The following is a 15,868-nucleotide window of genomic DNA, read 5'->3' as shown; positions in this document are numbered from 1 at the left end:
ATGTGCTGGTTGCCCCCACCTGACAGTGGCCCATGTCCAAGTAGCAGGAATGCTGATTTTGAATATTTGTCCCTATTTACTAATGTGTACTACTCTGAGATGTTAGATCAATTCCAACTTGTCCACATGGTGGTAGACAGAAGAACAATGCTCCCTGCGTTAAATATATTATACATTATATACATGAAAGACATGTAGGCAGAGCTGCTCAGTAGTCCGAGAGAGTATGTTGCCGAGACAAACTGTCTACATCCCTTTCTCTTTTCTTTTAAATAAATAGATGATTATCAAGTTGATCAATATTGCCTTCTTATTTTCAGCAGTCCTGTATGAGTGAGGTTTATTGTGGTGTGGCATACGTGGTGGAGAGAGATTCTACGGCGCGGTGAACTGAACAGATTGTTGAGGGTTTTCCATGGTACCTGAAGGTTGTTGGTCTTAAGTGAAGGCTCCATGAAAATCCGAGTGAAGGCTGCATTGGAATGCTAGCAGATTCCATTAAAATGTGAGGGAAGGTTCCATTAGATTATCAGTAAACAGTCCTGCTTGAATCTGACTGGCAGTTCCATTATCACACCAGCAAGAACCTTCCGTGAATCCCCATGAAGGAAATTTCCAACAGATTGAATGCTGAATCCCACCTGAAGTGCCTTTGAAGATGTTGACATTTTCATTAGAACCTATGAGACGGTTGAATGTCCGACGGAGAGCCTGCATGAAGGTTCATCAGAATCTGGGTGATCCATATGTGTCAGTTGAATCTCAGTAAACAGTTCTTCTAGACTCCGAGTGAAGCCGTGTGAACCTGCACGAAGGTTCCCTGGCATCTGAGTGAACGTTCCACTAAAACATGCGTGAAGTATCCGGTTATATGAAGGGATTAGGATCGGCGTGGTTTAGGGGTTGATAGCTGAACGTGTTCTGTAGGAATCTGTCAAGATCTTAGTAGGGATTCCTATTGATCAGAAGCCGTTTCAAGGACCACATTCGATACCTAATTGACAGCATTTGCATGTCAAGCAAAACAGGTTGATGCTGCAACTGAGTGTAGTGTTATACATTCAACCAGAAGAGCAGTCATAGAATACCATAATGCCTAAAGCCTTTTGTAGGCTCAAGAGACTCAAACTCTTCTGGACGAAGCCAATCCCAGATGATTTCCTTGTCACGAACTTTGTTACATTTTAAATTTCAGCCTCTTTTAACACAATGTTTGCTTTGTGTACTTTTGTCTTGCATTGCTTTGGAAGATGAAGAATCAAGTACACAATGCTTAATAGGAGTCTGGACCTTCCATGAGTTGTACAGTTGGGTTACAACTGCAGTCCTGTCGCACAAAGACCTGCCTAAGACTGGAAAACAACATCCAAAGCACATCAGCACGGCAAAGCAAAGACTGAAACTAATGTTGCTCTTGGTCCATTATTACTTATTTCCCTGCCTGAGAATGGTGTTGAGTTCAATGACTCGTGATGGGGACTGTACTTCCAGAGCAAATTTCCCTAGAAACGGTTCAGATCCTTCGGGTTCAGATCACCTGAGACAGGCTGTAAAAAGTTTTTTGTTTGAAACTCTAGTATTTGTGACACCAGCCCAAAAAAAAAAAAAAGCTGCTGGTTGCTCTCAGAGCCAGATCTGTGGTATACGTTTCACGTTTGATCGGAGAAAACGGTGCACGGATATATCACAATCCCCGGGATTCACACAAATGGAATAATTTAGAATGAAATCTCTTCACTTCAGTTCCGTTTGGCTGACTGTCATCTCCTCCTTCGCGTAGCACCACTCAGCTCCGTTCAGTTTGGTTTTAGTGCTGCGACGTCAAATATCTCCAACGACACCACAAGATAAGTCCACACACAAGAACCACAACAAAAAAATGTGGATCCTCCAGTTTAGATCCATAAACACTCGCTTTCTTTGTCTGTAGAAAGTGCCAAGCCGTTCTAGGTCCAACAGCAAAATCTGAGTCTTTTCGTCACATACTAGGTCCATATATGGCGTTCATATGGGTGTATTTACGTGTGTGCACGTGCCTGTACATATGCATCAGATGTTTACAGTAGAGTTGGTGTTGTTCATATGGACTCTCATCTCCTGAATACTAGTGATGATCTTTTTTTGATGTCCAGCCAGGTTCACTCCCACTCTTCGCAAATCCCTGAAACCGCACAGAAACAACAGGCCCTTAATTATCAAGCAGTCTGCTCACAAATAAAGGAATATATGACAAAAGTGCTAAAAACCCAGACATTCACGCTTTTTCAAAAACGTTTTCCCTTTTAGAGGTTTACTTGTAATAGTTTAGACAACTAGCTTTTTGATGAAATCTTTATCTATGTTGTTGTGCAATGAAGACATCTTAATAAAATACATTTAAAAACACATTCATAAGTCATTATAACATAGAAGTTTACAGAAGTTCTCAGTTCTTTAAATCTTTTTAGAACTTTTTTGCAACCATGTACTAAATCCTAAAAATGGGTGATGAATTATGCTCCATGTGAAAAGTGTCCTGAGATAACTTTTGTTAAAATATTTACTATGAATATGAATTTAATTGTATCATTTGAGTCCACTTTCAACCACAAAGAAATACTCCCTATACAAAACTGAAATCGAGTCACTTTTTAAATCAAAATTGTTAAAACTTGTACATAAAAACACAATTGAATAAAAGCAAAACAATCTGCATGGCTAGACGTCCTTGTACTTCCGTCTGTCATGTTTGTATGTGTGTAAATGGTCTTACTCTGATGTCATCTGAGTCACCGTCTCCAGTGAAGAGTAACCTCCTTCCATGAAGAGCTCAGTGTAGCGGCCCATCTTGATGGAGTCGAGCCACTCCCCTACGGTCTGGCTCCGAGTGCTGCAGCTCCCTTCTACGCTGGCGTGCTCCACTAACAGGTTGGAAATCCTGGTGCATATGAAAGATGCCAAACAACATTTTAATAAATATTTAGGAGTGTTTTTATTTCACTGTGCAATCAAGTACATTCGGGAGTGCAGGGCTGATCTCCTGACAGTTACCAGCGAGGTGTCCTCATGCTGCTTATGCACCGTCACGCCAAGCTGGAAATGCCTTCTGCTCAAAAACTCTTTGTCATTCAGCTCACTCTCCACGCCATCGAACGCGCATGTACATGCAAGCTAACGATATTCTCCACGCTGCCTGCTAGAACAGTGGAACAAGCAGCGGCATCCCTTTAATCTGGCTAAGCGTCGTATGTTATTGCACGGGCTGTTAGATATGCCACCGATTTATTAACCGTGCTCCTATTCGTGTGTGTGTCTAAGTAAAAAAGAAAGATTCTCACAGCGTTTCATTATCTCTGCAGAGAAAATCAGGTAATGAGGGCGTCTGACTAAATGTCTGCTTCAGAGCACTTTTAGATGTTTCATGCCATTATACACTAATGCAATGTATGTGTAGAGCGGGGGAAATACTAATTGAAGATTGAAATCCTAAGATAATCAGAAGATACCCCACCGAATACAATTCACACTAATGTGTGGTTTTAAGAAAATTGAGTCACTTTCGTTTATTCCTCTCGTCTTCTTCGCAGGCGTGCGGCACTTACAGGCCACGTCCGTCTTGATTTAATTACGCAGCTAAACACGACTTCGGGAGGGAATCTATTTGAATTTCATCGGAACGGCGATGAGTCTATTAGCGTGCAGCGCCGGGTTTAATCGTTTAAGAATGAATAGGTTGATTAAAACAAAAAGCATTCTCAAGAAAGAGAAAACGTCATTGAAAACCAATATAACTCTCTAAAAAATAAACACTAGTCTAGAAGTAGGTGTGATAATTATTTCCTGAAGTACTGAATATGTTCAATCAAAAAGAGAAAAGATATTCATATCTTATTCGTATATATATGTGTGTATCTATTGTCCATCTAATGCTCAAAACAAACAAGATAATTTGTTTTCTTCTAACCAAATCTAACAACAAACCCCCTCCAGGAAATTCCTAACATAGCTTTTAGATGCTTTGACTGAAGGTTTTTGATAAGTTGAACTCATACCTGTGCGAGGAGTTGACCAGTTTCTTTAACGAGCTGGGATTGCGGATAAGTTTGTCAAGTAGACAGACTATCTCATCAAACTTGGGGCGGTTGCTGCGTTCCCGCTGCCAACAGTCCATCATTAGGTGGTACAGAGCCTCGGGGCAATCCATAGGACCCGGTAACCTATAGCTTTCCTCTACTGCCTTTATTACCTGCAGACAGACAGGGGGGATGGAGAAAGACAAATAGAGGTTGGGATTTAAAAAAAAAAGTGGTACAATTACCTTCAGGACAGTCCAACGGATCTCACATTATTTTCCTTCATTAAGACGTTGGGAAAAAACAGGTGAGATGGAGGGAAAGAGTAACGCCCAGCTTACGATGGCAGTACATGAGGATTAGGGTGAGCAGACTGGAGACCAGCCAGAGCAGTAAAAACCTCCCATGCAAGTCTCATCTTGAAGGACGACTTAGACTTTAAAGGTGATAAATTCCATATTCAGAGCATTAATGTAGCAGCAGCGCCTATTAGCTGTGAAAAGATATAGTGGCGTAATGTCTACCTGCACAAAGAATGAAGCCGCTCTCCCTCTTAGTGCATGTGAGCGTGCATGTGAGCGTGCATGTGAGTGTGCATGTGAGCACGCATGTGAGCGTGCATGTGTGTCCACCCTCCGTTTCCCCCTCAGGTAAACCCTGTTAGCACCGTCATGTTGGGAGCCATTCGGAGACGATAAAAATGCTACCAATCTCGGTTTTAGCACATTTAACTTTCAATAGTAACTTTATTGTCCCCAAGTGGAAATAATAGATTAAAACTAATACAAATATATGCAAAAGCTTGCACAATGTAGAGCTAAACAAAGCACTAAATCTCCAGCTATCATCGTCATCATCCAATCTAGTTGTTTAAAGGTTAAAGCAAGATCATCATCATCATCATCATCATCCAGCAGTATCATATAGCACACTGATCGTCAGCAGGTGATTTAGTCTGTAGAGTGAACAACATTGACCAATCAGCTGTCTGTGTGTGTTTTAAGAGGGAGAAATGATGATGCAACAACAACCACAACATTGGAAATCTGTCCGTCCCCTTTATATCAATAAAAGAGATAGAAAGTGAGAAATCTACTTCATGGACGGTCTGAAGAACTATCCGTGGTTCGGAGCGGTTCTTTGACGCCTGAACACGTAATCCAAACAGGACCATATCAAAACCTCAGCAAAATGTTACTTCCGATTTGAAATCCCCTGAGGAAATCCCTGAATCCTGGGATGCTCCCGCTCTCTATCTGACCCTGCACTCAAACCTCCATGAAGTTAGCAAACAGCAACTAAACCCCCCTGCGATGAATCAACAAAGCAATACATCACAAAAGCATCATTTGTGCATTTGATACGCCGCACGGCGCAGTTAATCATTTCCGAAAGCAGCGAGACGCAGCGCTGAATCACAGAAATGTTTGTTTTTGGGGGGAAGAATTTAGATGAATAATAAATAAACACTGGCCCCGCGGTGGAAAGCAGGCTGGAGTTTTCAGCCTCGTTCTGCCAGCACGAGACACCGGAGGGAATTCATTTGCCGAGTTCATGACGGCCCTTTTTTTCTTGTGTCAAATTCACACAAAAAGAGCACGGGAATACAAATGCATGCTGGGAAGAGAGAAGCATCGCATCATCGCTGAGAGGGAAGTGCACATGGCTGATTGGCAGGGAGGAAAGATCAGAGGGGGGAAATGAGAGACGGATGGGAGAAAGAAAGCAGGAGTGGACCAGAAGGAAAGGAGCACAGACAGAGATTTCATTTTTTAAAGAGACAAAAAGAAAGGACGGGAGGAAGGAGTGAAGGAGGATCCGGGGCAGAAATGGGAAACAGAAGGAGAGAGCTTAGAGAAAGAGAGTGTGAGAGGCTGCACTTTTCTGCCGGAGATCAGAGAAAATCCAGCATAACGCTTTCAATTAAACATCAAACATCTTCTCCTCTCCTCTCATCCTCCTCTCCTCTCCAGACTTCTCCCAGACAGACAGCCTAATAACCGAGAGGATGAGGTAGAGGTCTGGAGCTGGGCATGACGAGGTCACTGGAGGGTTGTGTGTACGTATGTCGCCCGTGGGTGGGGAAACGAGGGCGCGTGGCGTCTGCAACAAATGCTACATTCTCCCTCAACAGTGTGTGACGTGATGTGAAAATGACCTCTGGATGACACTTTTCATCACCAAATGGTTTGCTCTAAAGAGCCATATAGATATCCCAAGTGAGTGTACAGCCTCCTCATTTCCCTGCCATGGTTTTTTTGCTGCTCCTCCATTTTTATTCACCTGTTTAACTCTTTTTGCTGATGCAGACCTTTTCTCCACACCCCCGCAATGTCTCTCTGTGTGTTTCCAAGTCAGCTATTCATTCTTACCCTGTACACTTTGCATTCATACATTTATGATAAGAGGTTCTACGCAGACCGTCGTGTTCATGTTGACTCCATGTTAGGTCTCCACTCCAAGGTTGGGAAAGACTAGTCGAGGCTTAAAAGTTTGATATTTTTGGTACATTTGATTTGCTTCCTGGCTGAGAGATAGATGGAAGGATTGACACCAGGCTCATAGCAACCTGTTAAATATAAAGCTGTAGCCAGGAGACAGAGACACGGCTAGCTTGGCTACCAAAAATGGTAACAAATCTGCCTACCAGCACCTCTAAAAGTCACTCATTAACATGGAATATCTCATGTGTTGAATGCCAGACTATTTCTAGGCTGTGAGCAGGTGCCAGGCATCCAGACTCCAGGAAGTTACTGGTAGCAGCCAAGAAACATTCTGGCACATAAAGCCCACAGCAAATTGTCATTTTGTTTCTATGTATTAAACATCGTGTTAGATAGGGAAAGAAAAATCTGGCCATCTACAATTCCATGACGAATGGACGAAGTCCACCCGTAGATGAAGCTCATGATATTATCAAAAGCACCAGGACAGCTACTAAATGGACCTGCTGTACAATCCAGTTTCCAGGGTGATTGCATTGTGAGGTGAAGAGTTCAACATACAGCACACACATCAAACTTACATCTTGATTGGACATCTCCCAGTATGGCCTCTCTCCGTATGACATCACTTCCCACATGACGATCCCGTAGCTCCACACGTCGCTGGCGGAGGTGAACTTCCTGTATGCGATCGCCTCTGGAGCCGTCCAGCGGATAGGAATCTTCCCACCCTGTGATAACATTTCAGAAATGGATGAATGAATAAATAAAATTTAAGGAATTTGTTCCTGAAAGCAAGTTTCACTTTGTGTGATACATCTCCACATCGTCGTTCTCACGCCTTCATGGCAACGCTAGGAAAAGTTGACAGGCCGACTGCTGAGTTCCAGAACAAAATGTGTTTGCAGCTGCAGTATTGATGAACACAGCAGTGGGATATTTCACCGTCTGATTATTTGAAGGATGTGAATTGTGTAATTCTCACCGCTCTGTCTGGGAGAGAGACTAAGACAGTGAGAGAGAGAGAGGGGATAAAGAGATGTAGCCTGGCGGTGAGAGGTGAATGACAGAATATTTGGTGCTAAGGCAGCGAGACTGGTGCTAATTGAGTGGTGCGGAGCCTGAGCTGGGTACTAATTAGTCCTCCTACAGGAAGCAGCTAGTTTCCAAATGACAGGACGCCACTCAGCCTGTGACACCCTGTGACACCCTGTAACACCCTGCAAATTTAAAACCTGCTGCTGCCGTCTTGTGTGTGCAAATTCAAGTATGTTTGTTTTTTTCAGTTGGGTGGACTTTTTAGACTTTAATCTAAAGTTTAATATATGCAACAATCTGCTGCACGGACACATGGATACACACAAGATTTAAAAAATTAAATGCACATCTTACCCGCGTTGTGTACGCGGCCTCCGGGTCGTCTTCCAGCACTCGGGACAGGCCGAAATCAGAGACTTTGCTCACAAGGTTGCTGTTGACCAGGATGTTACGTGCTGCGAGGTCGCGGTGGACGTAGCCCATGTCCGACAGGTATCTGCGTTAACGCGGGTGAGAGAGTTACAACTGAACGCTGCGCCCTAATGATGTGTATGTTGTGTGTTTGTGTCGGTGCGTACCTCATTCCAGACGCAATGCCACGCAGCATACCCACCAGCTGGATCACGGTAAACTGGCCGTCGTTTTTCTGAGGAGGAGGAGGAGGAGGGACAAACAGAAAGAAGACTTGTTGATATATGGTTTTGTATCTTTAGCTAAACCACTGTGTAGAGTCTATGAGAGCATTGAAACAGGAAACAGATGAGCATAAGGATAATATCCCATGTGGTTTGACAAAAATTCTAAAAAATGCAGTGACACAATGTGCTTCAATGCAGAGTGTCTTGCAAAATAAAATATAGCGGGAAAAGACAGAGGCCATGTATGACCTCTGCATTTAAAAAGGAAACCTAAGCATTCTGCTAACGGCCGTTTAAAAGTGTGAAAGCCACGCAGCCGTTAATGCAGCAATTACTGTAAATTATACTTTCAGAGTTTTATGTCAGTGGAGGATTTTGAGGGTAAGCACATTATCGGGTCTTCCTCCCATTTCAATCCAAATAACCTGTGGCTCATGATTACAATTTCCATTTTACATGATGATAGCTACTCATCGCTTTCCCTGTTTGGCTGTTTTCAGGAATCTAACCCTGCCCAGAGAGTCACACCATGTTTTATGAAAAAAAGCTTAGCCTTCTCATGTGGGACCTTCAAATCTCTGTATCCAATGGTAATAATTAGGCCTCATTAATAACAGAGTAAAAACGATGACGGGGCAAAGAAGTCCTTGCCGAGTACAGGATGTGCTTTCTCTGCCCCGTTGCATTCTGGTCAGGAGCTCCACTGATTTAGCACTCCTGTAACACTGTCATGACTGAACTTGAAAAACATTTAAATTGATAAAGCAGAACCACATATATATGAAGTCTTTGCGGCGACAGCATTACCCAAAATGCAACTCAGCATGACATTACTTGAAGCAATATTTAGGCTAGTAAAAAGCAAGGCTTAAATATGATAAATGATGGCACTGTAAGTCCATCCCATTGAAACCCGTCCACCAGTGTCCCTCTTCCTTCTCTCCCAATGACAGCCCTCTAACTGTTGGTTTAAGGCTCAGCCTCCTGCCATCCAAATGTCCCGTCATGCCTTCTCCAAACTTCCACAGCACACATGTGGCTCTCCCACCCCTCATCCCCTCAGTTTCTATCTTCCTCACTTTCCCCGTCCTTCCAGCCACAGCAGCAGAACATCCCACTTACATGTGAAATGAGATGTTAAGCCAGAAATGTGAGTTATGAGCCTCACAGTGCATTGTCCATAGCTGTGACCATTAATCCTGGACCCGATCCCCCCCCCCCCAGTTCTCTCACTGCTGTGTCATTTACACCAGCCTCAGTACACCAGCCATCCATGTAATTACTTCACAGGCTTGTCTGGTGCTGCTCCGCCTGCTGATCTCCCAGCTCCTCTGCCAATCCCAGAATGACTCCCAAAGCATCCTCCAACTCCACACTGGGTGAGAACATCGCAGGTAGAGACCCTCCATCTTTCCACTCTGCGTTGTCTTTAAAACGCCACCACATGATTCTCACCTCTCCCAAAATTTCCATAATTGCGGCTCGGAAATATGCCTTCATGAAATCGCACGACCTTATTTCCTCTCATCTCTCCATTAGCCATCTGTTGCAGGAGTTGACTCCATTTTTGCATGCAGGATTTTAAGCCTCGTCCGCCAACTGAGCATCTTGCCATTGTAGCCGGTGAATAGACTTAAGTGCTCTGGAGAGGGATCACTTCATTCAGAGGTTTGCCAGCCTTCATTAGAGCCTACCTACTCCACTCAGTGAAGTCCAGATTGTCTAGACAGTGCAGACGTGATTCCGGCCCCGAGTGCTCGGCTCATATTTTCCTGGCAAAGTGATCTGCCTTGCTGTCGCTAGTAAACACTGCTAAAAAATAATTTAGTTCAACTTCAAAATCAGCGACACGTAGACACAATCTGTCTGGGCTCCGGTATTATTCAGTATTATTCAGTGTTGCTCACATAAAGGTTTTTAGAGAAAGGTAACTTTGCTTTCTCCTTGAAAGAAGTCAGTGTATCACCTTTGAAATTTCCGTCTCCACTGTTGTTGACAGTCAGACATTTTGCACACCGGCTAATATTTCACACAAAAGCTGTCCCACATTATTCTCGAGTCAATTTCCGCTCGGACGTGTAGAATGATGAGGTATTGAATTGGAATAATGATAGCTTTGGAGGACCTATCTTCCCACAGCGATGCAATTTATCTCCTCTACAAAACAGCTCTGCTAAATGTATTTTCCTTTCCAGAGAAAGGATAATAATTTTCCACCCCTATAATAATTGTCCTCCCAATTTCGGCATATGAGCTAGTAGTGGCTCTCCACTCACGGCCATTTGCCACTTACCTCAGAAAAGACATTGATCCATCTCTGAGAGCTCCACTTTATTTTCATATACCACAAATAACTATTCATTTTGATGGTGGTTTACCTTAACCTTTTAACTCCCCATCATCCTCCTCTTCATCCACTGTCTCCTTCCTATCATAATCACCCTCCCCATCACCTTATGACCCTTCACTTCCTTCTCCCTCCTCATCCCTTTGTGTCCTACCTTGAGGAAAGTGTCCAGTGATCCGTTCTCCATGTATTCAGTGATGATCATCACCGGTTTACCTGAGAAGCAAACACATGGTGTTTGTATGATATGTTCAGAAATCATTTAACGTCTTTGTTCCTGTACAACATGATAACAAATGTGATGCATGAGTCAGAAACAGGTCATCTCAAAGTACAGCAGAGCTGGATAAACCACAGCCGAAGCAGTCAGAGCACATCTAAACCTGACAGATGAAAAGCAGCTGAATCCCTGAGGAAGAACAGGTTGAACTGCAGACAGCAGAGTCCGACACGTTGAGCTTCAGATTCCTCAATGTCTGCACACCTTCAGTAATCTGCATTGTGTCCTATATTCTAAATTCTGGTGAAGTCTGATCACTGATGACTCACTCTTGGTGACGACGCCCTCCAGACGGATGATGTTCGGGTGGTTAAACTGGCCCATGATGGACGCCTCCCACAGGAAGTCGCGTCTCTGCTGCTCCGTGTAGCCCGCTTTCAAGGTCTTAATGGCGACCTGGATCTCTCTCTTCCCGGGCAGCCTCAGCGGTCCGCTGCACACCTCGCCAAACTCCCCTGAGGCAAAGTGACGGAGCTCGACTGTGAAATCAACATTTCAGCCCACCTTCCATCTGCAGAAGTCTTGCTCAATGGGGAAACTTTCACAGGCGATGCTTGATTCACACCTCGATCAATAACAATTTTTAAAACGCAGCCAAATTTGTCTTCTATATAAATACCGGGTAAGCATCACTCGACTCATTATCACGACAGAAAGCAACCTAGAAGCCAAAAGAGGTGTAATACCGGAGGGTCTATTTCAGTGCTGCGCAGCTAGAAAGCTCGTGAGGCTCACAAATGTTGGAAATCAACAGGATTTTCAGCGGGACACAAACACATTTTATAGCCGCCGCAAGCTGTCACTTTCTAGCAGCGTTTGGCTTAATGGAGTGTGTGTCTGGAAGCGTGCGTTTTTACAACGATGCACGATTGGGACGAAGCCCTATTGTCGAGCTCGTGAGCAAACGGTTACATTTTAAACAACATGACAGAATTAGGCGAGACTCTTTACAGGTTAATAATTCATTTGGGTTGTTTTGCAATCATGGTATTAAAATAAATAAAAAAGGGTTACTCCACCCAAAACATGATTCTATGAATTTTCACTCTATTGAAACTGTAAGGGAATTCATAAACAAATATGTTTTTGTGGCTCCTAATGAGAATGAAAATGAGCGACAGACCTACATGTGTTTTGGGAGGACTCATAATGTAAATGAGTTGCCTAGTAACGGCCACATTGATGTTTTGAGTTGGGACTATGTCTTTGAGCATCCTCGATCTCAGCAATAAAGTAATAAAATGCATATTTAATCATATTTTATTCATTTTTAACCAAAGCCAAAATTGGAATTACAGTACACTTAAAAGGATTTTCACCCTGGAAGCCAAAATAACCTTTAACCCCTTAGGTTCCGCCATGACAGACAGGCTAAACTGCATGGAAGTGACTTAATTCATAACACCATATCGTTTGTGTGCGTTTATTACTTGAATTAATCAAAATTCCACAAACCGACGTGTGACGTCACGGTAACGTCGTCACGGTGACGTCGTCACGGTGACGTCACACGTCGGTTTGTGGACGTGCCTGGTGAGATTATTTTGACGCTGCCTGACTGAACGGGTTCACTTCAGAAAGAACAAGAATGTATTGTGTGATAAATTATTGTGGCCAAATCAGCTCGAACAGAATAATCAGTGTATCTGTAACACACACACACACACACACACACACACACACACACACACACACACACACACACACACACACACACACACACACACACACACACACACACACACACACACACACACACACACACAGACACAGACACAGACACAGACACAGAGTTGACTCACCTGCTCCGATGATCCTCTCTATGGAGATGAAGGAGACATCAATCTCCTGAGCGAACTCGTGCACCGCCTGATTGGGATCTTCGTAGGTGAGGGGATCGATGTAGGTGCGGACCCCCGGGAACTTTACTGCAGACACACACACACACACGCACGCACGGCATCATTACCATTTAGACGTCGTTTACCATCATTAACATGCCTTCAGGCTCGTCCACGCATGCATCATGTAGATGAAGACATCAGGCCATTCCAGGCTATGATGCAAATCAAGGAGCAGGATTTCTTTACAGCAAAACTCACTACACAATGTTTACGTCAATGTCGAGTAGTAGCTTGATTTATTTCTAAAGTTCCACAAACTGTTCTATATTATAAAAAAATGTAGACCCTGTACTGTGACAGAAGATTTGTCGATAATTCATACCACTAATAAGCAGTTCTGTGTTTTCATATCGTTATGAAGTGATTAAGGGCTCCCTACTAGGCCCACCACAGTTTCATGATGAACTGTTTGACACATTTTTTACAATTTACTTTCTAGAGAGCAAAATACAATGACTCATCCCTTTAATTAACTTTAAACAAGACACTCTTTGTGGGCCTGATACGTAGTTCATATCACTTTTAAACATGAACCAATGTGACAGTGATGGCACACTTTTTTTTCCCTGAGCTATCCGGCGCTAATATGCTGGTCACGGTCGGCTCCGACGCCAGCAGATGGATGGCTGGATGCGATGCCAGAAATGTGGCCAAATGAATTAAGCTGTCACGACCTATAAATCATCACAGCTTTGGTGCGTCGTCCTGCCAACGTGGCTGCTGCCTCGGAGACGGTTTGTAGCGGTGTCATTCGAAGAATAGCGTCGACTGTACGCACACGCAGACACACACATGCTCGCGCCTACAGGGTTGAACAAACCCAAACAGACGTGACCGCTGTCTGAACCTTTCTACTGTATGTAACACACACACACTCACACACACACACACACAGAGTGTGTTTGGGCTTTGTTAACTTACTGTGACCGTTGTGGAAGTGCATCTTCTCCTCTTCAGGATCCTGCTTTGCTTTACTGTAGCCACAGCGCCTGAGAGGAATCAAAGTCATGCCACAGTATTGTTATGTATGGAAAAAACCTATTATTATTATGGTATTAATTGCACATACTTATGACTTACAGGGGTAGACAAGCAACACACTCAGTATATTTATAGGAGCATTATTTGACAAATACATGATTTGCTGACACACATCTCCTATAATCTAATACAAGATAGCACTGAATGTGGTAAACCTTTATTCATTCTATCTACTGTACATCTAAACAAAAAGGGAAACTGTGGCGTTTACACTCGATCCTGGTAAAGATGCTTTAAAACTGCCCAAACACAGAGAAGCAGAATGCTGGCCAACACACAGCACGATCCCACTTGGCTCTAACTGCACGATAAGCCTTTTTTATTTCCTCATAGGTTCTGCTAACTTACATGGACTGCAGTTTTAGAAGAATATATACCCAGAAAGCCCTCGTCAACAGATGAACTCTGTGCTTTTCCATTAAGGACACGTACAAAATGAAAATGACATTACATTATATCCCTCCCTCCTATGCCCACGTCTGTGAATCCCCTCATGTATTAGGCCAAAACCGGCATTAATGTGTTTGTTGCGTGGCTGTGTGTCGCCGTGTTTGTGCTCAAAGCTTCTGCATTTCAATATTTAGACAAGCGGCATCAGAGATAATCACAGATGACCGAGATTAAAACAGGACAGGAGGATTGATGAAGTAGATCCTACATGCAAACACACACGCACACACACACACACACACACACACACACACACACACACACACACACACACACACACACACACACACACACACACACACACACACACACACACACACACACACACACACACACACACACACACACACACACTCAAACGCAAACATATGACGGTGAGGTAACAGACACAGTGAAAATGTTTGATTTTTTCTTTTGTTTGTTTGTTAAATGCATTAATCCTACCCTATCGCAGTTGTTAATCCAAAGTCAACCAAATGTTTTAGATTCAGGAGTTTTACACAGTTTAAAAGAATAAACCCCCAAACACATCGACAACACACAAACATCGGGGTCATAGCCAACTTTTTCCCGTCTCCAGGCTTGACTGGAGGGGTTTGTAAGGGCAGCTGGATCGTCTGGGGGAGGGGAAGTGTGTGTGTGTGTGTGTGTGTGTGTGTGTGTGTGTGTGTGTGTGTGTGTGTCTGCCTGAGGCTGCTTAGTTGGCCGGATCTGTTGAGTCAAGGGGTTTGAGCACGCTCATGGCCAGACGGCCCCCCAATTTCCTACATGCGTGCTTGTATGTGTTAACCCATGCGTATACACATCCATGTGTGTGTGTGTGTGTGTGTGTGTGTGTGTGTACACATGTGTGGCTGTGCATGCATGTGGAGTCTGGAGGGTCATGCAGGCGGAGGGGAGGGCCAGGCGTGGATACAGTGGTTGGAGGGGGGTTTGTGGTGCTTGTGTCCCAAATCCATTGCTGGAGAAAAATGTTGGCATTCCTCCATCTCTCCACCCCCACACGGAACTAAAAACCAAAATCAACACGCTTTCCTTCTGACTTGTCTTTTTAAATCGCTGAATATCACCAGAGCATATTCACGTCATACATATGATGACCTTATAGAATATGTGCATGAATGGAAAAAATATATGAATGAACAGATCCATGGACAGATAATCAATAATACAAATGCATGAATGGAGAGATGAATGGACCATCTCAACACGGATGTGAATCTGAAGTTCACATTCTTTGTAAAACTGTCCCTAGCTTTGTTAATTATGGTATTAAAGGCATTTGGACATAGCTGGTAATTAACTTAATGACATACAGCTCAGGATGTGGTCAAAGAGAACCAAGTCCAAGAGTTCAATGAACGTTTGTAGACTTTTATGGATCATAGGATAAGATGATGAATGTCTGCCTACTAAATACAGCATTTGCATTTGTGTTTATGCACATGTGTGTGTGTTTATTGTGTGTGTGTGTGTGTGTGTGTGCATGGGTGAAAATGACATCAGAAGATTGGTTGTACCAATTACAAGACGAGGTGCCGTGAAGGTCACACGAGACCGGCGGCATGCAGATACAACATTAATGCAGCGTGTGAAATATGTGGTGCACGATGCCGATGCGTCGCCAGACTGGAGGAGACTCCGCTGGCTCGTACGCATCCTCCCCAAAGCCAT

General features: G+C 43.6%; 2 protein-coding genes across 2 annotated transcripts in view; one reads left to right on the top strand and one right to left on the bottom strand.

The window, feature by feature from the left end:
* The window catches only part of LOC311029609 (heat shock protein 30-like), a gene marked incomplete at its 3' end in the record, with an annotated part of 68,593 nt that overhangs the window by 18,240 nt on the left and 34,485 nt on the right, over positions 1-15,868 (top strand). The window lies entirely within an intron of this gene.
* epha5 (EPH receptor A5) overlaps positions 1,776-15,868 on the bottom strand; it is a 45,658-nt gene continuing 31,565 nt past the window's right edge. The window contains exons 10-19 of the mRNA XM_084034480.1: positions 13,625-13,692; positions 12,602-12,727; positions 11,069-11,254; positions 10,674-10,735; positions 8,113-8,180; positions 7,889-8,030; positions 7,078-7,227; positions 4,032-4,225; positions 2,753-2,917; positions 1,776-2,161 (exon numbers count right to left, since the gene is read on the bottom strand). Of these exons, the coding sequence (XP_083890606.1) occupies positions 2,050-2,161; positions 2,753-2,917; positions 4,032-4,225; positions 7,078-7,227; positions 7,889-8,030; positions 8,113-8,180; positions 10,674-10,735; positions 11,069-11,254; positions 12,602-12,727; positions 13,625-13,692 (1,273 nt within the window). The 3' untranslated portion in view covers positions 1,776-2,049. The remainder of the gene's footprint in view (positions 2,162-2,752; positions 2,918-4,031; positions 4,226-7,077; positions 7,228-7,888; positions 8,031-8,112; positions 8,181-10,673; positions 10,736-11,068; positions 11,255-12,601; positions 12,728-13,624; positions 13,693-15,868) is intronic.

Source organism: Eutrigla gurnardus (assembly GCF_963514095.1).
Source record: "Eutrigla gurnardus genome assembly, chromosome: 19".
Classification (NCBI taxonomy): Eukaryota; Metazoa; Chordata; class Actinopteri; order Perciformes; family Triglidae; genus Eutrigla; species Eutrigla gurnardus.
Note: the sequence above shows the minus strand (reverse complement) of the source record. Positions and strands in the feature narration are given on the sequence as shown.